General features: G+C 34.2%; 1 protein-coding gene across 3 annotated transcripts in view; it reads left to right on the forward strand.

Annotated features, from left to right (window-relative positions):
• The first annotated feature begins 769 nt into the window (after positions 1-769).
• METTL15 (methyltransferase like 15) overlaps positions 770-23,650 on the forward strand; it is a 201,529-nt gene continuing 178,648 nt past the window's right edge. For 2 of the 3 annotated variants that reach the window (XM_047690354.1, XM_047690355.1), the window contains exons 1-2: positions 776-944; positions 3,890-4,176. In XM_047690354.1, coding sequence (XP_047546310.1) covers positions 3,907-4,176 — 270 coding nt within the window. In that variant the 5' untranslated portion in view covers positions 776-944; positions 3,890-3,906. Of the gene's footprint in view, positions 945-3,889; positions 4,177-23,650 lie in introns of all 3 variants that reach the window. The other variant, XM_047690353.1, reaches the window with a different exon arrangement.

Raw genomic sequence — 23,650 nt, forward strand, 5'->3', positions numbered from 1 at the left:
ATCCCTAAAGTAAATTATTTATTATTAACTGTACAAACCAGCCAATTCAGAATTAAGGTGTGTGTCTCAGAAATACTTTCTAAATTAAGTGATATTCAGATGCTTTCTTAATCTATTCTGAAAATAGGCATTTTAATAAACGAATTTTTTGTAAAATTGCATTGATTATTGGTGAATAAGAAGTGTTTTAGATATCATTTTTTTGATACCCACACGTTGTATGGCTTGCTAACGGGTGTTTCCACACTTAATCTAAGTGCTTATTTTACATTTAACTTTAAGTTCATATGATGAAGACCATATTCTTAAAGAATTGTATAGGTAAAGCAAAGAAACTTTAATGTTACAATCAATGCCATCACAGTGCCAACTGGCTTCTGTTTAGTTTGGCAAAAGAGGAGTATAGCAGAAAGTATAAGAGACTGATGTATTTTGGAATGAAGTGAAGGAAAAAGAACCCAAATCTTAAAAACATGAAGTGCTAAAGGAGACAGAAATTCCCACCTTTTGTTCGAAAGTGGAGTATAACTAATGCTGTGTTATAATAGAAGACAGAAATTAACACAAGTTCGTAATAAACCAAATAAGTGGAAATGATAAAATGGAAAGTTAGATTTAAACTTGCTTCAGACATTAAAGAAAAAAAAAAAAGTAAAAGTAAATTTAAACCTGGCAGTGGTAGGGTCTTATTCCTGACCCCCTCCAGGAGCACTGTTTGAAAACCCCAACGCCTGCAACCCTCTTCGTTAGCTGGGTCCTGCAAACAGCGGAACGAAAGGCAGACGGTTTTCTGTTGCTGAGGCGGACGCGGGCCCGATCTGTCCGTCCTTTCAAGTTTCCCCCAAGGTTGGGACCTAGACGTGCGGCAAATTCATGTTCTCTGGCACCATAGTGGTCGTCGCTGGCCCGAGTTAGACATCAACTGCAAATTCTTCGTGCCTCAGGTGAGGAGAAGGTGGTCGAGTCCCGGGAGCTCCTTTGGAGCCCACCCCATGCCTTTGGGGGAACTTCAGAGGTCGCTGGATTCGCCCTGGACAAAGAAAACACGCCCCCGCTCCCGCTTCCTCTCCTGAACACTCATTCGTCCTGAGTTCAGAAGTTTGTAAACAGTTTTCCCTCTTCCGAGTATAATTGTTAGGCAAAAGGATGCATTCTTCCTTAACTTTAAAACCTCTTTCACTTTCTATGCCTTCGGCTCCCAGCCTCTAGGCTGGGTTTTTGGCCTTAGCAATTAAATTTTCAAATGGTTTTCGCCGGAGGGAAGGCTAAGTGAGTGCAATGGTGGTAATTGGTAGCACCCTTGAGCAAGTTGCTTTCAAAGGTATCGCTCACTCACCTTCCTGGTCCCACACTGAAAAGGGTAACCTGGCCAGTTCCCTCGATTCAACGGCTTAAACTGAAACTTGCTGGCAAAGTTAAATGATTTACCTAGGGAAACCACCGAGTTGGCTTTAGCGGTCTGGTTTCCCGACTCTCAGCTTCCTTCCTGTGACCAGAGGAAACTTAAACTGTCTTAAATCATCAAGGGTGCTTGGTTCAGAGCTGACTGCAGGAGTGTTCTCAGTTATCTGGTAGAAGCCGGGACTACCTAAAGAGATGGAACTCCCTAATTTAGAGCTTGCTTCTTTCCATTCTTAGGGAGGTAATCAGGAAAACAGCCAAAGAGGAAAATTATTGTCCTTTCTCCATGTTGACCCATGTTAGTAGCCAGTTAGTGCATAATAAAATCTTTAGGCTTTGTAATGGAACACAGGTGAGTAAATACATAGAAATTGAATGCAAAAGAGTTAAATTAAATGAAGCACCCCTCCTTGCTTTTTCCTATGTGGTTTTGATTCCTGTATTGGAATTGATTCACATATTTATATCTGGACATACAGTGTAGATTTCTTAAATATTCCAGATTGCACTAGTTAGGACTATACCCTGCATGTCACCTGTTATACTGTATTTCCAAATGGAGTAGGACCAAGCAATAGGATATTGGCTCTTTACAGAAAAATAATCTAATTCATGAGATAGTACAAATATATAGTCAATGTAATTAAACTACCATTCAATTACATGGATACAATAGAGCCAGTGGTCTATGTTTGTAGCATAGAGAGTAAGATAAGATTTCAGGCTCTGGGGACAGAATGCTGGAGTTACAGTTCTAGGCTTATGGCTTTCTAGATATATGATCTTTTGGCAAATTACTTCTTTGTTTTCCTCATCTGTAAAATAGAAATAATAATACTATTTACCTCTAAAAGTTGTGGTAAGGATCGAATGAGTTTAGTAGTATTTAGTAAGTGCCCAGGAAATGTCAATTTTTATTTTGAAAAATGTTAGAAACACTAGGTTAGAGGGTAGTTGGATTTACTTTGTATAAGCTTTCTGAAAAACATGAGGCAGAATTAATAATTTGGCTAATTTCTCACCAGTGAACATCCAAAATATTACTTCAAACACCTATTTGCAATCCTTTTTTCCCCCTATATTTTTCCTGTGTCACATTTGCCACATCATTCTGTGGATTATGTTGTAAGTAAAGTTGGCATTTCCTTAAGGTAACATTTTGTGGTATTATATTTATATAATATAAATGTATTTCTTTTCTAGTCATTACATGTGATCAACTTTCCAACATTATTTTTCATTTCTATTGCAAAAGGAAGGGAAGGTATATTTAAGTAAGATATTTATGTTTCTTTTTTTGGTGGGGGAAGTATTTATGTTTCTTGAAGCATTTTGAGAATGTGGTTTTTGGTACGGTCGGTCAGGCAGGTGAAATTTCCTAAAGTAAGTTTTGATAAAAATATTAATTCTGTAGAATCTAGAGTTTACCTATCCATCCATTTTTTTTTTTTTTTCAGAAAACACTTATGAATCACCTAGTGTGCATCTGCTTTTGTGGATATAAAGATATGGGTCTTATTCTTAAATAACTAATAATAATCTATAAGGAAGAAAGAAGAATGTTAACTTGGTATTTACTGTAGTGGTATTAAAAATGTTGCTTACAACCTAATATATAAAAAGCATAGTGTTTCCAAAAGGTTTTCTGTTTATGTATTTCATAAATACTTTTCCCTTTGAATTTGTAAGAGTTGCAGATTGCAGAATCAAAAGGAACACAACTGAGAAAGTTAAGGAATGTATTAATTATTTATTTGCTTGTTTTGTGGTGGGCAGGGAACACACAAAGCATGCCAAAGTATGCTCAGTTGAGTATTTACAAAGTTATAATTGAAATTGGAACATGCTTCACTGATAGAGGCCATGGTGAAATAATCTCGTCAGAGAATATTTATGACAAGTCAGCAAGCTTTTCACAAACTGATTTTTACCTTCATTTCTTTTTGGATAAACATGCATATCTTTTTCCAGGGACAATTTTTAAAACAAAGTTAAAATGAAGATGAAGCTTTAACATTATGAGAAAAACAAATAGATGAGTTTAAAATAAAAGACCACCTGAACCAGAAATAGGATCATATTCGTAATCCCTTCAATCATCCAGACAGCTTTTTTTAAACTTAAATTCAATTAATTAACATATAGTGCATTATTAGTTTCAGAGGTAGAGTTCATTGATTCATCAGTTGTATATAACACCCACTGCTCATTACATTACATGCCCTCCTTAGTGACCATCACTGTGTTATCCCATCCTCCAGCCCCCTCCAGATAGCTTTTTCAAATAAGTGGTTCTAATGCACTGAATCCATTGTTTAAAGTTAGAAAAGTATATTTAAGAAAAATGATGACTTAATAATCAATTTTTGCCTCCCTGGTCATTAAAACGTTAATGGTCTTAGAGCTTATCAGGCCATATTAAAAAGTTATATAAAACTATGTATTTTAAAAATCCAACAATCACGATATTTTTAATTTTTTTTTCTAGATTTGTTGACCTACAGAATGCTTCGGTACCCATATTTTTGTAGAATCTATAAAGAATTTCTTTCATGCTGGTTGGAATCTGGCATATTTAATTTAGGTGTCTGGCCAAAAAAAATACATGATACAGCACAAAGAAATAATGAATATGAAGCCCAGGAACAAACAGATCAAACTGGAACTCAGGAGAAACCCAGATCTCAAGATAGAGATTTCGAAGCTATAGCTAAATTACATATTCCAGTAATGGTGGATGAAGTTGTTCGTTGTTTGGCACCACAAAAAGGCCAGGTAAGTTGATTAGTGTTATTTTTTTTAACATTTTAAAAATTGAGATATTCACTTTTCTTAGTACTTACAATTTTAAAGTGTACAGTTAAGTGGTTTTTAGTATTTTCATGAGGTTGTACAGTCATCACCATCTAATTCAAGAGCATTTCATCACTCCAGTAGGGAATCCTATATCCATTAGTATTTACTCTGCATTGAACCCTTTCCCTTGCCCCTGATACTATTAATCTTTTTCTTGTCTGTATGGAGTTGCCTAATCTGGACATTTCCTATAAATGGATTCATATTATATGTGGCGTTTTGCATTCACTTTGTATTATTTAGCATGTTTTCAAGATTCATCTAAGTTGTAGCATGTGTACTTCATTTCTTTTTTTCCCTGAACCATTGTGTTTATGGATATGCTTCATCCTTTTCATCTGATGGCATTTGTGTTTCCGCTTTTTGGCTACTGTAAATAATGCTGTAATGAACATTCATATACACATTTTTGTGTGGACATATGTTTTAACTTCTCTTGGGCATATACCTAGGAGTGAAATTGCTGGGTCATATGGTAACTATGCTTGCTTAGCTTTTTGAGGATCTGCCATAATGTTTTCCAGAATTGATTAGTTTTGTCAAATAATAGTTTTAAAAGAACATGACATGGGTTGAGTGGTTTGGGTATGAAAACTGAGTTCTAGCATAGATTTTTAATAATTTTGGTATCTTTTCAGGAATGAGACAAAAGTAAGGATCTGAATTCCTGTTCTTGTTGTTAGACTTTTCAACTACCTTGCTATTTGATTCAGAGTTCTCCAGAACCAACAGGGGGTGTGTGTGTGTGTATGTGTATATATTTATGTGTGTACACACACACACACACACCCCCACCTGTGTGGAGGAGCAGAGATTGAACGATTGATTTTGAGGAATTGAATCTCAAAGAGAGTTGGTAAATCCAAAATGTGCACAGTAGGCTGGCAGGCTGGAGACCAGGTAAGAATTGAAGTTTGAAGCCAAAAGCAGTCTGCTGGCAGAGTTCCTTCTTGTTCCAAGGAGGTCTGTCTTAGTTCTGTTAAGGCTTTTCACTAAGTGGATGGGGCCCACCTACATTATGGAGGGTAATCTGCTTTAGTCAGTATGCAATTCAAATTTTAATCTCATCTTAAAAAAAACAAAAACAAAACTTCACAGAAACATCTACAATAATATTTGATGGAATATCTGGGCACTGGGGCCCAGCAAAGTTGACATATCCAATTAACCATCATACTTGCCTTATTTATAGTGTTGATGGTGGGATTATATAAAGTTTTAGATACAGAAATGCTTTAAACTCTGTAAGGGGATACAGAAATGTTAGGTGATATAATATCCAGAAAGACAAAGCTAGAAACTTTCTGGTAATTAAGCACATTTACAAAAAGAAAAAAAATCATTATCATAGTAAATATTCATCAAATGTGTTTTTATAACTTAATGCTGATACTTAGTGTACTGACTTCAGAAATACACTTCCTTATTTTAGAAGTACTGTTATTACCTAGATCATTTACTTTCATTCTAAAAGTCACACCTTACTTCTTTTCCAGGATACAGTGGCTTAGGAGTTAAGAGCAAAGATTTTATAATTGGACTGCCTAGGTTTGAATTGGTCATCTAACACATGCATGTGCATACATACACACATACAGCTTTTAATTTTTTCTTGAGAATTCCTTATGTTGGGTCAGACAGTTTTCATGAACTAAGTTCTAAGTTATATGCATAAAATATGCTGAAACGGCTGGATGTTGCTCATATGAAAGCCATTATGATATGACTTAGGTTGCTTCCTCACAAAAATATTCTTTTACCTTATCTGTAGGCAGTATATATATAACAAGGTAACCCCAGTATTCTTAAATTAGGTTACGTGTATAAAACATCTATATGTATAAAACATCTATGTGTTTTATACACATAAACAGCTCAATGCAGTCATATATTAGGGACTCTAAAATATACACAAAAATGTAAATAAAATACTAAATTGCATAAAAATTCTTGTTGAATATGACTTAATCAAAATGAAATTCTCTTCATTTTCTGTGAAGATTAATAATGCATGGGTAGCACTTAATGCCCATACATAAATGTGAGTGTAAAAAAAAAAAGTACATGTAAATATATATATGATGTAATTGAGATACATATGAGGGGGAGGTTCAATTAGTAAAAAAGTGGAACTGAATTCAGTGGCTTGAATTTGACTTCTGGAGCCAGAAACTAAAGCTCATACAAATTTGCTGAATCCTAGTAGCAAAAACTAAATATTATTTTACACTAACCTTGAAGTAGAAAAAGAGCTAAACAAAAACAAACCAACCCTACAAAATGTCCTATAAATCAGTATTGGATCTGCCTTGTCCTAAAACCCAGTGGAATAAAATTAGACGATTCTACAACTTGACCTATCCTGAAGTTTCATTTTGTTCAAGTTCCTGACAAATGTAATATTGGTTTATTTTGACATTTCCACTGGTCTGATTTGAGTTGGGTTTTCTAGTAACTTTTTATAGAAAGTTTAATTTTATGAATGTTATTTCTGAAAACTTTCATGTGAGGCACATTTAGAGACAGTGTTATTTCTTACCTTTTCTGCTGTCTGGCAGACAGCTTTATTCACTATTCCCTTAATCTTCAAGTAATAAAAACTGGTGACAGTTCTTGGACAGGAAAGGTCTTGATTTCTTCCAGAACCCATTATTTGCTTCTTTTCTTCCTGAGCCTTTTCCCCAAAATTATTTTCCTTTGCAAACTATGAGTCATACACTCACTTACATCAATCACCCACTTAATTACTGTTTTTCATATCACCTTCAATGGTGAATTTACAAATGAAACTTTTGATCATAACAAGAATTTTTAAGAAAATATCTATATGTAGTTATCAGTGAGGCCTTGGTCATTTAATAGTTATTTCTTTTTTTTATCATATAAAAGTTGCTTACCAAAAGAAAATAATTTTGGGAATTTCTTCTACATCATAGCCAGTTTACTATATATTAATTCAATTTGGCAAATACATGTGAAAAATTTATAAATTTGGATTAAAAGAAAATTAAAAAATTTCTTATCTTCCTCTTCTTTGGGTGGTACGGAGAGAATGAAATAAATTATAACCCTTTCTCCTATCCCAGTTTTCATTATATCATTATCTGGGTGAATAGCTTTTTGTTAGAATATTTCTTATTCTAAAAAATTATTTTTGTCCCTGGAGATATTTTAGTGTAGGCCACCTTTGTCAATTGCATGACCCTTCCTAGTTGAAGATGGTTGCTGGATATAGGAGACTTGGTATTCTTTGCTTAGTACTGGTGCCAGTTTAGTTTGGTGCCTTGGGGTTTCTATAAGAGTGAGAAGTTATGAGGGAGATAATGGACATTCAAGGACTAGTACCAGTAGCTGTGTAATTTTGGGCATGTATCTTATCATGACTGTGCCTCAGATTCTTCATCTGTAAAGTATGGAAATGTGTCCTGCTTCATGGTCACTGTGAGGAGTAGATGAGTTCACATACATAAATTGCTTAGAATGATATCTTCCAAGTAGTATGAACTCAATAAACATTAGCTGTTGTAACATACAGGGATAGGATGGGTCGGACTTGGTTGCTAGATACTGTCAAATTCAGGAGAAAAATGCCAAGAGACAGCAAAGGTGGAAATGAAAGTTCAGGAAAGGTGAAACCAACATGTCTGGAATTGAGAAAGTCCCGTTTCCTTTGCGTTCTTGAACTCTCCTCGTCACCATCCTCAGGTCTTGAGTCAGGTTTCACTTTCTCAGGGAATTTTTTGCAAGCCTCCAGGTCTCCCATTACACATTCATTGAGTCATATACTTTTCTTTCATAGTATTGATAATTTATAAATATAACTTTTTATGAGTTTGTTTGTTCAGTGGACATTTCTCCTAGTGGACTGTCCTCCATGAAGTCATGGACATGTTTTTCTTATTTTCCATTATATCTCCAGTGTCTAGCACAAGGCCTACAACATGGTGGGTTTGTAATGATTTTTAAGTGAATGAATAAAAGTCAAAGTTAACTGGAGGACAGATGTGAGACACAAATAAAAGGAATGTCCTTTGGGTACTGAGGTCACTTCTTGGGCTCAAAACCTTTATATGATTCCAACCTCAGTGTGGTAGGCCCAGTCTGATGAAATATTTGGAGAATCCTGGTGAAAGAACAGATAGGAGGACTGAGAAAATGAGCTGATATCTAAACTGATGCAAAATTAGTTATGATAAATATCAGACTAAGGTTGTAAGGTTGGTTTTATACATATTCAGAATAATTATCTTGTCTGTTTCAATACTCTGACTTTTAACATTAATTTCAATAATTACTAGATTTGCTGAAGTTATCATGGTACCAGATATGGTAATTTTCTTTATAAAAAATCAATTATCCTCTGCATAATGGATTTTTCTTAAGATCAGTAGCAATATTTTACTTGAAAATCTTTATAATCTTTAATGTAAACATCAGAGAGAAAATCCTGTGACTGTACGTTTTGCCTTTTTAAATATTGAAGGCTGATTGACCACAGAGATTAAGAGTTTAATTTATTTCGTTTGACCTCAAATTATTGAAAAAATTAAGAACTTTTCTAAGAGACAGGATCAATGCCATAGCCCCTGCAGGTAGATGCCTTTTTTTTTTTTTTAAAGGAAGAACTATTAAGATTTCAGATGGAATGGACTGTGTCAAGATACAGTATTTCCTCTCCCTTATTTTCTGTTAAAAATACAGGTATCTTTGAAGTAAACTTTTATCTTACATTGCATTTTACCATTGTTTATTTGGAAAAAAAAGTTTCTGTCTTTAAAAATCATGTAGGTAATATAAGTGACCTCTGTATCAAAATACCATCTGCAGTTTGATATTTTAGTGTTATATTGGTAAATATTTAATACCTGGTCTGAGAGTCAGGGTAGGGTATAGATTAAAAAAACAAAACAAAACCTTGATTTATTTTCTTTTGCAGATTTTCATGATATACATGTTCCTATTATGGCCCATTTCAAGCTACCAACCTAATGTCACTGAATGTAGTGTTAGGGAAAAATAAGAATAATTGGTGGTCTCCATCTGGCATGGATAATGCCAGATATTACTCTCATGATGCCATGAGATATATGCGAGTTATATAATGACACAAAATTTTACTTAGAATTCTGAAAATTGTTATAGTCTGTAGAGTTTTCCCTTAATTCATTTGATGTTCCCTAGTTAAGACCTGTGTTTTATGTTTCTCTGTTCTAGAAAGTACCATGGTATAGCCATAGGATATTGTCTTTCATGCATTTTTTAACAGAATTCTTTTTTTCTCTCTCTAATAAAAAATCCATCCCAAATATAAAACAGATAAAAATAGCATTGCATAGTATAAATTTGTTTATATAATTTACTTTTAACAAAGTCAGTTATGGAACAGAGGCATTTTGTTGAATGCAAAACTTTGAAATCAACATCAGTGGTTTTTTTTTTTTTTGGCATAATTTGGATTCATACAGGTGAATTATAAAATGTAATAGTTTTTTAAAAACGGTCTTCCCGGGGCGCCTGGGTGGCTCAGTGAGTTAAAGCCTCTGCCTTCAGCTCAGGTCATGATCCCAGGGTCCTGGGATCGAGCCCTGCATTGGGCTCTCTGCTCAGCAGGGATCCTGCTTCCTTTCCTCTCTCTCTGCCTGCCTCTCTGCCTACTTGTGACTTCTGTCAAATAAATAAATAAAGTCTTAAAATAAATAAATAAATAAAACGGTCTTCCTGAAATCTCAGCTAAATTTTTAATTAAATTGAGGTAGTAAGAGAATTTTAATTAGAATATAGAAGACATTTTATGTTGATAAATATGTTAATTAAAGGTTTAATATAGCAAGACATATCATAACAGTTACAAATATTTATGCATCTAGTGTCAGGCCATCAAAATATAAAAGCAACAACTGACAGAATTGAAAGGAATCATTGTGTTATAATAATAGCTAGAGATTTAATACCACACTTAATAGTCTTTAGAATAATCAGAAAACTATTAGTAAGGAAATAGAGGACTTAACCCAATAAATCAACTAAATCTAACATATATGCAGAACACTCTAACAATAGCATATACATCTGTCTCAAGTGCATGTGGGGCATTTTTTTTATTATTATGTTCAGTTAGCCACTATATAGTACATAATTAGTTTTTGATTTAGTGTTCAATGATTCATTAGTTACATATAACACCCAGTGCACATCACAACACAAGCTCTCCTTAATACCCATCACCCTGTACTCCCGTGTGGGACATTTTTTTAAGGTAGACCATATGGTAACTGGAAAATTCATGAATTTGTGCAAATTAAACAACATACTCCTAAACAACCAACGGATCAAAGAAGTCACAAGGGAAATTAGGAAATACTTAGGAATGAAAAAAAAAAAAATACAACATACTAAAACTTATGGGACAACATACTAAAACTTATGCAAAATCCATGCAAAGGGAGAATTTATAGCTATAATTGCTTACATTAAAAAACAAGAGAGGGGCGCCTGGGTGGCTCAGTGGGTTAAGCCGCTGCCTTCGGCTCAGGTCATGATCTCAGGGTCCTGGGATCGAGTCCCACGTCGGGCTCTCTGCTCAGCAAGAAGCCTGCTTCCCCCTCTCTCTCTCTCTGCCTGCCTCTCCGTCTACTTGTGATCTCTCTCTGTCAAATAAATAAATAAAATCTTAAAAAAAAAAAAACAAGAGAGATGTCAAGTCTTTTATAATGTATATAAATGCATTTTGTAATGTGTATAAACTTTGAATTACTGTGTGGTCACCCAAAAGTAATATAATGTATGTCAACTATACTTCAATTAAAATTGCAGATCAACAGCCTAAGTTTATAATGTAAGAAACTAGAAAAAGAAGAACAAGCTAAACCCAAAAGTAGCCCAGGGAAAGACAGAAAAACAATAGAGAAAATTAATGAAGGCAAATTGAAGAGATCAACAAAATTGGCAGTCTTAGCTAGATAGACTAATAAAAAGGAGAGATGGCCTAAATTACAAGATTGAAAATGGGGGACATCTAGGTGGCTGAGTTGGTTAAGCATCTGCCTTTGGCTCAGGTCATGATCCCAGGGTCCTGGGATTGAGCCCCTTATCAGGCTCCCTGCTTCATGGAGAACCTGCTTCTCTCTCTGCCTGCCACTCCCCCTGCTTGTACTGTTTCTCTGTCTCTGTCAAGTGAATGAATAAAATCTTAAAAAAAAAAAGAAAAAAAAGAAAGAAAAAATGGGGACATTACTACCAATTCTGCAGAAATAGAATTATATATGAGTACTATGAACAGTTGTATGTCAACAGTTTGGATAACCTAGATGAACTAGACAAATTCCTAGCTATACAAAACCTACCAAGACTTAATCATGAAGAAATAAAAAATCTGAATAGACCTATAACTAGTAAGGAGATTAAATCAGTAATAAAAAAAAAAAAATCTACTGACAAAGAACCCTTGACCTCACGCCTTCACTGGTGAATTCTACCAAACATTTAAAGAATAATTAATTTCAATTCTTACCCTAAAAAAATTGAAGAGGCAAGAATGCTTCCTAACTCATTCTATGAGGCCAGAATTACCTTGATACCAGGGGACACTACAAGAAAACTATAGGCCAATATCCCTTATAAAACTTGACAAAAAAATCCTCAACAAAATACTACCAAACAGAACTCAGTAGCATATTAAAAGGACTATGTGTGATGACCAAGTGGGATTTATTCCAGGAATGCAAGGATGTTTCAACATACAAAATTTAATTGATTTAATCTGTAATACCAGCATCTGTAATACCAACAGAATGAAATATATGTATATGTGTGTGTGTGTATGTGTGTATAAAATACATATGAGAAAAGTATATATAAAGAAAAAAATACATGATCATCTCAACTGATGCAGAAAAAGCATTTGACAAAATTCAGCGTCCTTTCATGATAAAACACTCAACAAACAAGGAATAGAAGGAAACTATCTCAACTTAATAAAAGTCTTATATGAAAAACTCACAGAAATATCATACTCAATGATGAAAGACTGGAAGTGTTTCCTCTAGGATCAGGAAGAAGGCAAGGGAGTCTGCTTTCACCCCTTTCTATTCAAGATAGTACTAGAAGTTCTAGCTAGAGTAATTAGTCAAGAAAAAGAAAAGTCATCCAAATTAGAAAGAGGATGTAAAATTATCTCTGTTGCAGATGATGTGATCTTATATGTAAAAACCTTATGGATTTCACAAAAAACAAACAAGCAGAAATCCCTCCAAAAGCCAACCTGTTAGAACAAATGAATGAATTCAGTAAAGTAGCAGGATACAAAGTCGATGCTCAAAAATCACCATACATGAACAACCAACCATCTGAAAAGGAAATTAAAAAAAAAAGTTACATTTACAATAGCATCAAAAAGAATAAAGTGCTTAGGAAATTAATTTCACTATGGAAATAAAAGACTTGTACAATGAAAACTGTAAAATATTGCTGAAAGAAATTTAAAGATGGCATAAAAAATGAAACACATGCTGTATTCATGGATTAGAACACCTAATATTATTAATGTTAGTACTACACAAAGCAACCTACAAATTCAATGCATTCCATATCAAAATCCCGATGATGTTTTTGAAGAAATAGAAAAACCCACCCTAATATTTATATGGAATCTTAAGGGACCCTAAAGGGTCAAAATAATTTTTAAAAAGATAAACCCGGAGGACTCATATTTTCTTATTTCAAAATTACTATAAATCTATAGTAATCAAAACCGTGGTAGTAGCATACAGTCAGGAATATAAACAAATGGAATAGACCATAGAGCCCGGAAATAAACCTTTATATATATGAGCAAATGATTTTTGACAAGGATACCAAGACCATTCAATAGGGAAAGGACAGTCTTTTCAAAGAATGGCATGGGGAAAACTGGATATCCATATAAGAAAATTTTATGACATTAGATTTGGCTGTGATTTCTTGGATATAACACCAAAGGCACAGGTAGCAAAAGAAAAAGGTAAATTGCACTTTATGAAAATTAAAAAAAATGTGCATCAAAAGACACTCTCCACAGAGTAAAAAGGCAACTCACAGAATGGGAGAAAATATCTGTAAATCATATATCTGATAAGGGTTTAATATTCATAATATATAGAGAACTTCTAAAACTCAACAAAAAAACAACCCAATGCAAAATGGACTTGAATATACTTTTCTCTAAAGAAGATACATGAATGAAATATGCTTGATAGTACTAATCATTATGGTAATGCAAATCAAAACACAATGTGGTACAACTTCATACCCATTAGGATGGTTGCTACCAAAAAACCTAGAAAGCAAGTGTTGGTAAAGACGTAGAGAAATTGGAATCATGTGTGCTGTTGGTGGGAATGGTAGATGGTAGAGCTGATGTGGAAAACAAAAAGGTGGTTCCTCTACTTATCATATGATTCAGCAACTCCATTTGTGAGTATATACTAAGAGAATTAAAGGAATGGTCTCTTAGCAGTATTTATACACACCTGTTTATAGCAGCATTATTCACAATAGCTAAAATGTGAAATTAACTAAAGTGTTCCCTGGATGCTAAATAAGCAAAATGTAGCATATATATACAAGGGAGTATTCAGCCTTAAAAAGGGAGAAAATTCTGTTATCTTCCTCAGCATGGATGAGTCTTGAAGACATTTTGCTAAGTGAAATAAGCCAGTCATAAGAAGACTTACATGATTCTGCTTACATGAGATATTTAGTGTAGTCAAAATTACAGAGACTAAAAGTAGAATGGTGGTGGCCAAGGGCTGGGAGGAGTAGGGGGACAAGGAGTTACTGTTCACTTGGTATAGAGTTTCAGTTTAACAAGATGAAATAAGTTATGTAGATGGATATGGTGATGGTTGCACAACATTATGAATATATTTAATTCCTACTGTTGAAAGGTATACTTAAAAGTGGTTAAAAGGTAAGTTTTTTTCTTCGGTGTATTTTAGCAGAAATTTAAGGCAAATTATCTTTTTGAAGAAAACATAATTACATTACTTGATGGTTTCTGTGAATAGATTGTTTTATAATTATATGAAGCTTTCAAGTAAAATGAATATTGTTGCTTTTTTATTTTTCTTTTGCAGATTTTATACTTGTAGATATTTTTCTATGTATACTTGTAAAGTATGTCTTTAATATATATTTAAAAATCCCATTAGTATTGGATTTCATGATTAGCTTTGTGTGTATTATATGTAATATTTTATTACTGATATTTATTTTGTTATCTTTTACTTGGGCTATTACGCATTTGTAGATTGCTACATTACCTGGTGATGCGATGAACATTTTACATACTGTTGTTAAAGTATTTAAAATCTTATAGGGAGTTAACAGTATTAAACACAAAACAGACAATTAAGTTCTTGTCTTTGATCATATATTAAAAATTTTTATCCAGCATTTTTAATAAAATTTACAGTTTTTGAAAATGCTAATGTGTCTTAGTAAATCCCATCTTCTCAGAGTGTCAAGTTTAGAATTTCCTCTTAAAGTTTTGGGGTAGAGCATGTGGGAATATGGAACACCCTGGTAAATTTGACGTATTTTCTTTAATGGGTATGTATCCAGTAAATGTTATTTATAAAATGATTGATCATATCTTTGTTATAAAAAATGTGGAGAATTGATGCAGAAAGGAGTTTTCTGGCTACTTTTTAAATTTTGCTATGTATATATATAAACAAATAAAGTTTTTCTAGCTAAATGAGCTACTCAGTTTTACCTAAAATGTTATTTTCCTTAACAATTGCTTTAAAGTTTTTAATAAAAATTCCTCACTTAAAACTAAAAGGAAAGTAACTTGTTTATGCTTATTTTTGCATAATGATATGATAGTATTGAAAATATTTATTTTACATGTATGTATTTTTATAACTGTTTATGTAAATAAATGTGTATAATTATACTTAATTTTCATATTGAAATCTTTAACAAGTATGTGTATTTCTTGAATGTATATATACCCTTCCCAGTAATTTGAACATCCATGAGAATATTCTTGCTTTTCTATCAGTGAATTAGTGCATTTTTATCAGTGAATATAATTTTTGTCATTAGAGTTTAGAAGCAAATTATAAATACAGGGCATGGGATAAATAAGGCAATAACTTACTTGATTGCTTTGCCTATCCAATGACCTTAAAAAATTGTCTTCTTATAATTTGGTCCTTTTTATAGTCCAGAAGCTGAATCTTTATTACATTGTTACCACTAAAATATACTTAAAATTTTCTCATTTTAAGTTCAACTTAAAAGGTAATCAAAAAGTACAGTTTTAAAAATTGCTGGTCCAGAGGCTTCTGGGTGGCTGAGTCTGTTAAGCATCTGTCTTCAGCTTAGGTTGTGATCCCAGGCGCTCTGCTCAGTGGGAAGCCTGCTTCTCCCTCTCCCTTTCTGCCAGCTTGTGCTCTCTCTCTCTGTATCAAATAAATAAATAAAATCTTAAAAAAAAAATCACTGGTCCAAATATAATCCCCAAATACATGTGTTTCTGTAGTTATAAAAAATGATATTCCTCTATGTCAAAAGTCAGATATATGTACTGATTTTTGAAATTTATTTAAGAACCATTCTAGTTCAGTAAATTAGAGAACCAGGAAGAAAGCAGCGGTCCATTCTAGAAAGGAAGCTCAAAGAAAACAGAGGAGAAACAACTGATATTTTTTGGTTCACAAAGCACATTCTCATGAGTCATCCAGGGTGCTGGTTACTTTCTATTTAGGTCAGTCAGCACTACTCCTTAATCAATAGTCTAATCATAGTTATCCCAAGAGGTTAGGTCCAGTGGTTCTTTTCTTTCCTATTGTTTTTCTCAGTCCCATATTATTTTTGTTAAAGAGTGATAGGAAGTATACACTGACCTTGTAAGTTCTCTTAACATTTTACTTTTCTTTCACTACTTTCTCCTCATATAAAAACTACTGAGCTGTAAGTTGCATACTTAACATGTTATTTTATAATAAACCAAGTTTCAAAACTTTATGATGACTCATCTTTTTGTAATGTTCTGTGAACCCTCTCTTTTTTTGGGGGTGCTAGCTTTTGTTTCCCTTGGGTGAAACGATTAGCATTTATGAGGAGGTAATGTGCATTTAAAGGTTTTACTTACTTTGATGAATGTTGTTTTAGAAAGTGTTTATGTGTATTTTTTATAGTTGTTTTTTTTCCCTCTTGTTCTGTGTCAACTTTTTACGTGTTTGTATGAGGTGTTATTATGTCCCGTTTCTTTCCAACTTAAGCATATATTTTATCCTTGTCATATTCATTTGCTCTGAGTGGTATACAGTATTTTTCTGTATTTATCATTAAGTTTCCAGATAAAACCTGACTTTTTGTTTTGTTGTATATATATATTCTTTCTGGGGAGCAAAAGAAATTAACTCTGGATATGAATATATTCATAAAAATGGAGGGTTTTCCACATGAGGCCAATGTTTGCTGGGGAGAGTATTAATAATAATAACATAAAGTTGTATAAGATTTTATTATTAGCACAGCACTTTCATACATTATTGTCTGTGCTCTTTAGTTCTGATCTCAGTAGACTTGTGCAAACTATCATGGTAAATGTAGAAAGTAGGAAAGAAAATATTTCCAGTACTTCTGTTTTACTGGAACCATGTAGTAATAAAGGATATTGGTTGGATTTGGATGCTTCTAGCTAATGATCATATTATGCAGTGTGCTTTTTACCTCCACCATTAGTGTTAGTTCTTAGGTATCTAGTGGTTAACCTATAAGACCTTTAGGACCTGTATTAGGTCCCTTAATCAATGAGGTCAGCCAGTTTGGCCTAATATCCAAGCTGGATATTAGTCTCCCGAGCACACTATGGACTATGTTAGTATCAGTTATTTAGAGCATATTATGCTGCTTTTGCCATCACAACACTCTGCACAGAAGTCCTGACCCATCTCATTGGTTAGCTCTCTGGGGTTTTCAGAGATTGTTCCAAGATTGACCTTTCATTCTGGCAAAAAAACTGTATTTTTAATGACAGGAGACAGAGATAATATTGCTCTAAGAAGGGTATAGGATAAATTGACTAGAGCTTATTAAGTGACTGAGGCTTAGAAATGAAGGTAAAGGGAAAAGGGTAGGGTCCAGGGAAGGAAACAGAGGATGATTTGAAGGAACAGTGTTAATACTGAAAAGGGAAACAAACTTCATGTATTTCCAACTTCATGTTTTCACTTCTTTCTCAGACACCTTACTACCCTAGGCTTCTTTATGTTTTGATTTTATTCTACCTTTGTAGCAGAAACCATGAAAGAATTAAATTCAGTCTCCCCACACCCCCCCTTTTTTTAAAGATTTTTTTATTTGAGAGAGCGCACGCATGAGCGCATGAGCGGATGAGCGGCGGGGGTTAGGGGGGTATTCGGGAGAGGGAGAAGCAGGCTCCCCGCTGAGCAGCTGGTTTGGAGGGGGAGCAGATCCCAGGATACCAGGATTATGACCTAAGCTGAAGGCAGACCCTTAACCCACTGAACCACCTGGGCGCCCTCCCCACCCCTTTTTTAAAATGACCTTCATAATGGGCCTATGAAGACTAACTTTTCCACCGGTGTAGGGTATCATCACTAAGGTACTTTTTTTTTTGAACCAGACTTGTGAAAGCAACATTTTTTAATGGAACATCTTTCTCCACATCCTCACCAACCCCTGTTGTTTTGTGTGTTGTTAAGTATAGCCATTCTGACTTGTGTGAGGTTATATCTCATTATAGTTTTGACTTGTATTTCCCTGATGATCAGTGATGTTGAACTTCTTCATGTGTCTGTTGGCCATCTGTATGTCTTCTTTGGAAGAATGTCTATTCGTGTCTTGTGCCCGTTTATTAACTGGATTTTTTTTTTTTTGGAGGTGTGTGAATTTTATACATTCTTTATATATTTTGGATACTAACCCTTTATTCGATATGTCATTTGCAAGTATCTTCTCCCATTCCTTAGGTTGTCTTTTAGTTTTGATTATTTTCTTTACTTTGCAGAAGTCTTTTATTTTGATGAAGTCTCAGTAGTTTATTTTTGCTTTTTTTTCCCTTGCCTCAGGAAACATAACTAGTAAGAAGTTGCTATGGCCTGTGTTCTTCTCTAGGATTTTAATGGTTACCTGTTTCACATTTAGGTCTTCCATCCATTTTGAATTTATTTTTGTGTATGTTGTAAGAAAGTGGTCCAGTTTCATTCTTCTGCATGTTGCTGTCCAGTTTTTCCAACACCATTCGTTGAAGAGACTGTCTTTTTTTCCATTGGCTATTCTTTCCTGCTTTACCAGAGATTAATTGATTATATAATTGTGGGTTCATTTCTGGGTTTTCTGTTCTGTTCATTGATCTATGTGTCTGGTTTTGTGCCATGAAGATACAGATGTTTGTAAACATATGTTGAAGCATACAGGAATACTGTATGGGAATAACCACTGTATGTAATCCATCTTTCAAGTATCATCTTCTTTCATTAAAAGTTTCTACACATTGTGTTGAGGTATATGGGAATAGCAATATGCTTAATTCACTAAAACTACACTGTGTATAAACCATTATTCAAGTAACATGTTCTTCCACAGATATATATGTGTTTGTAAATGGATGTGTAGAAGCATGTGGGAGTAGACCTATCCTTACCTGAATGACACTACATGTTGTATAATGCATGTCTCAAGTAACAACAACAACCAAAATACCTTGATTTTGCTTCAGTTTAAAATTAACAAAATATCAAATCATTTTAATGAACACAAAACCAATTTTCTTGCTAAGGACTTAATTCTTGCTAAGGACTTAATTAATCTTGCTAAGGACTACTTTAGAACTTAAATACAAAATGAGATTTTTAGAAGTAAGAATAGAGATACCTTTGCGAAAGAAATGTCTAATTTTTTTCGTGTTAGTACTTATTTTTGTAATATTAGTAATAGAAACTGCCCAGATTTTTCTAAAGTTATATTTTTTTCCGTGAAAAGCCATTAGCTTAGAGGCATGATTCATACCATACAAAACAAAAAAAAATTATTTCAGGACTTAATCAAATTAAGTATTAGAAATTCTTTGAGAACCTTATATCAGGGACGTTTAATCTGTTCTGCTTAAGGTGACTCTATGCCTTCTGAAAGCTGTGGCTGAGAAGCAGTGTTAGTATCAGATTCTTCAGTTCCTGTAAAACCTACTACGTGTAGATTGACACCATTGGGGTTTGATTATGCTAAATGTATTATTTCTGAACTTTTTTGCAATTGGTTTCCATCTAAAACTAACATTTTTTAATTTGTTCGTTTTATTTTCTGTGTTTTCTGTTCTGAATTTTTCATTGTATCTAAGCTATCTAACTTGACACATTGGTTTTATAATTACATATGGAAAAAAAAGTCCAAAAACTAATTGTTTTTATAAATGGTTAATGAATGACTTTTGCCAGAAATATAGTTTCTGAAGATATAACCATAAAAATCAGAATGTTCTTGTTTGTAGCTAATCAATAAATATGTTTTGACTACCTGCTGGATATGTCTTAGTCCATTTGGGCTGCTATAACAAAACCCAACAGATTGGGTGCTTTATAAACAACATAAATTTATTTCTCACAATTCTGGTGGTTGTAAGTCTAGATCATAGTATCAGCATGGTAGGGCAAAGAATCTCTTCCTGGCTCATAGCTGGCACATTGATGTGTCCTCACATGGTGGAACAGGCTAGCCATCTCTCTGGAGGTTCTTTTATAGGGCACTAATCCCATTTATGAGGGCTCCATCCTCATGATTTAAGCACCTCCCAAAGGAGCCTACCTCCTAATACCATCATCTTAAGGGGTTAGGATTTCTAACATTCAGAGCATGGCAAAGTACATGTTTTTCTTCCATTTGAGGAAGCAAGAATATTATCTGCTACCCACCACGTATAGCTTACAGTTTCCTGTCGAAGGTAAGGGAGAGTCAGCCTAGATTTCATGATGGGAAACTGTTACTAATATTGTTAACAAAACGAATATTAAATGATAGATCAAAGTTAATCCAGTTTATAGATACTCATTTTGCTGAAATAGAAGCAAACTCTAATTGAGTTAATAATACATAATTATATCTATAAAGCAGGAGATGTTATGATATGCAGAGGCAGGTATTCATTTGCATTGTGATATGAAAAGTAGATAGTAATTTACATTTTAAATAGTATTCAATACTGCATTTCTCTCTAGTTCATTATGTCAGTTTAGGAGGTTAACCACAGTGTTCAACAGGTCTCTGACCCTTTTCACTGTACTTCTGTGATAATGGGAGAACGAGAATTAACTATTTAAATGAGAAAACAGTAAACTATTGCTAACAGTTATGTTTGATTTTGAATGAGTGATTGCATATTCAGTTACCACTTTACGTGCTATAACTGTTTTTGTTCAATCATTCTGTTTTGTGTTGATTTTGGGTAAAAGTCTTCTAAAATCTAATGTTTCCAAAATGTAAACTTACCTTAGAATATATATATCTAAATTAAACTTTTCTTAATTGACTTAAGGTAGTAATTTAGAATTCCTGTTCTTTTTCTGTTTTGTTTAACAGTAATATTCTTAGTGGCTTAATTTGCCCCTTACCTAAATCCCTACATGGCTATGTATTTCTAGATTTTTTTTTTTTTAATCTTTTCTGCTGGTGCTCATTTCCTTGTATGCAGACTTACAGCAAGGTCTTCTCCACTAACTTTCCTCCATAGAGTTAATCTAAGCAAATTGGGGAGCTTCTAGGTAAAGTAGACAGCACATTTACTGAGTCAAAAAACCTTGGATACTCATTCCTCAGATATCCACATGACTGGCTTCCTTACTTCTGGTCTTTATTTAAATGACACCTTTTCAGAGATTCCTTCCCTGGCCACTCTATCTAAAATTTTAAATACCAGTCCCCAGTATTTGATATCCCCTTTCCTTGTTTTTTTTTTTTTTTTTTTTTTTTTTTTTTTTTTTTTTTTTTTTTCCCATTTTCCTCAGCATTATCACTAACATGGCATATATTTAATTTTCATCTTGCCTGTCTGTTGTCCCACTTCCATGCCCTACCTCCGCAGGATCTTAGACTATAAGTTCCTGGCTGTTTTTCACAAACTTCTCCTCAATCTTGAAGACAATGTCTGGCACGTAGAAGATGCCCTATAAATATTGTTGAGATAATTACCGAATGGAGGAATAACAAGAAAGATACTGGTAAGAGAGGGGGTGCCTGGGTGGCTCAGTTGGTTAAGCAGCTGCCTTTGGCTCAGGTCATGATCCCAAGGAGCATGGGGTCATGATCCCAAGGAGCATGGGATCATGCTCCTTCCTCATCAGGGGAGCCTGCTTCTTCCTCTCCTTCTTCATCAGGCACATCAGGCTCCTTCCTCAGTGGGGAGCCTGCTTCTTCCTCTCCCCCTGCCTGCTGCCTCACCTGCTTGTGCTCTCTCTCTCTACTTCTGTCAAATAAGTAAAAAATTAAAAAAAAATTAAAAAGAAAAATACTGGTAACAGAGATGTTAAAGAGATAGATGTGGCAAGTGATTGGATGAAGAGAAGAAAAGACAGGGAGAAATGATGAAATGACAGTGAGCTGTAAAGTCTGAGTTTCAGTGTGACAATGAAACCCTTCCCTTGTTCAGTAAGTATATATTCATAAATATATAGTTTCTACTAATAGCAGATACAGAGCTTTTGGTGCTGGGGTACAATGTGGAGCAAAATTAGACATGACTTTAGTTACTAAGAGTTTGTAATTTGGTAGAGAAGACAGGCACTTATCAAATAATCATCCAAATGAATGTGAAATTTCCACTGCTATGAAAGAATATTTGGGGGTACGAACTTGTTTAATGGGAGGATTTAAACAAGTCAGGGAGTTTGGGTGAGGCTTGGCTAAGGGAGAAGTAATTATAAGCCAAGAATCTCACGAATTAAACCAGTAAAGAGGAGAGCAAAAAACGCTAAAGAGAGAAGAGAGGAGAACATGTGTGAAGGTTTTATGCTGGGTGGAACCATGATGAGAATGAAGGCTTATAAGGAAGCCACTGAGTAAGTTGAAAATGCCTAGGTAAGGTAGTGAAAGGTGCGGCTAGAGAGGGAGTTGCAGGTGAGGGATAATTAGGTTTGCCTTTTTAAAAGATCATTTTGTCTACACTCTTGAGAATGGATTGGTCCAGACCAATTATGAGGCTTTCATCCAGATGAAAAGTTATGAGTGGTGATAGTTGTGGAGTTGGAGAGGAATGGACAGATACGAGAGAGATTTAGGAGGTAAAAAACGCAGGACATTTATTAAAATACCATTTTATGTTAGACACTGTGTTAGGTAATGGGGATACAAAAAAGCAGTGTGTGGTAAAAGCACTCTCTGGAATAAAGCATTCTATAATAGAGATATGTATAGATTGCTTTGGGATTATAGTAAGGGAAACAATTCTGCCTGGGATTTCAGAGAAGATGAAGTGGATACACATTTTCTGAAGTAACTGAGTTTTCTAAGTAAATGAGAGGAAGGGAATTCTAATAGAGAGAACTATTTGTACAAAGGCAAAACAAAGTATGCGAAAGCAACATTTGCTCAGGGAGGCAAAATTTCAGAACATGATGGAATGTCTAAGGAATGTTAATGATACAGGAACATTATCCTTTGGGAGATCTGGAACCTTGATACTTCCCTCTTTGTCATTGCCCTCAGGTTTAGCATGGAACCTGGATTTGAAACCCATTTGAGGGTAGACTTGGAAAGAGGGACAATTGGGTTTGAAGAGGTGGGGCTTTCATTTGAAATGTTCACCAACAGAAATGAAAGACCAGAGGTTGGAACTAGACATGGAGATTGAATTTACCACACAGGTGATATTTAAACTTTCAAGATTAGATATGGTTATTAAAGCAGATAAAAGAAATTCTTGGGTAACACTTACATTGAATGTCAAAGCTGCAAAAGAATTTGGGAGTTAGAAAAAGAGTGGGTTAGAGAAGTTGGTATGTAGGTATGTAAAGCTAAATTGGAATGAATGGCTACCTAATCTTATCTAGTTCATCACTTTTGGCTTAGTAGCCCAGGATTTGAAGGAAGAGGTTGTTGTCTGGCACTGTGAATAGCTCAAGTAAAAGGTAAAAATGATTTGTAACACCTTCAATACCTGGACTGTTTTCTTGTTTATATTTAGGATTAACTCTTTCCTTGCTGTAATTAACAGTTTTTCATCCAAATTCTAAAACACCCACTTGCTACAATATATGCATTATTGTATTTCATATAGAAACTTAATCTTGTAAAATGACTTTGTTTCAAAGCTTTTCATTGATAATTGTTTTATGTTGAATAAACTTTACCACATAGATCCAACTAATCAAGCTAATACTGTATCACTACT

Source organism: Lutra lutra, chromosome 10, assembly GCF_902655055.1.
Source record: "Lutra lutra chromosome 10, mLutLut1.2, whole genome shotgun sequence".
Lineage (NCBI taxonomy): Eukaryota > Metazoa > Chordata > Mammalia > Carnivora > Mustelidae > Lutra > Lutra lutra.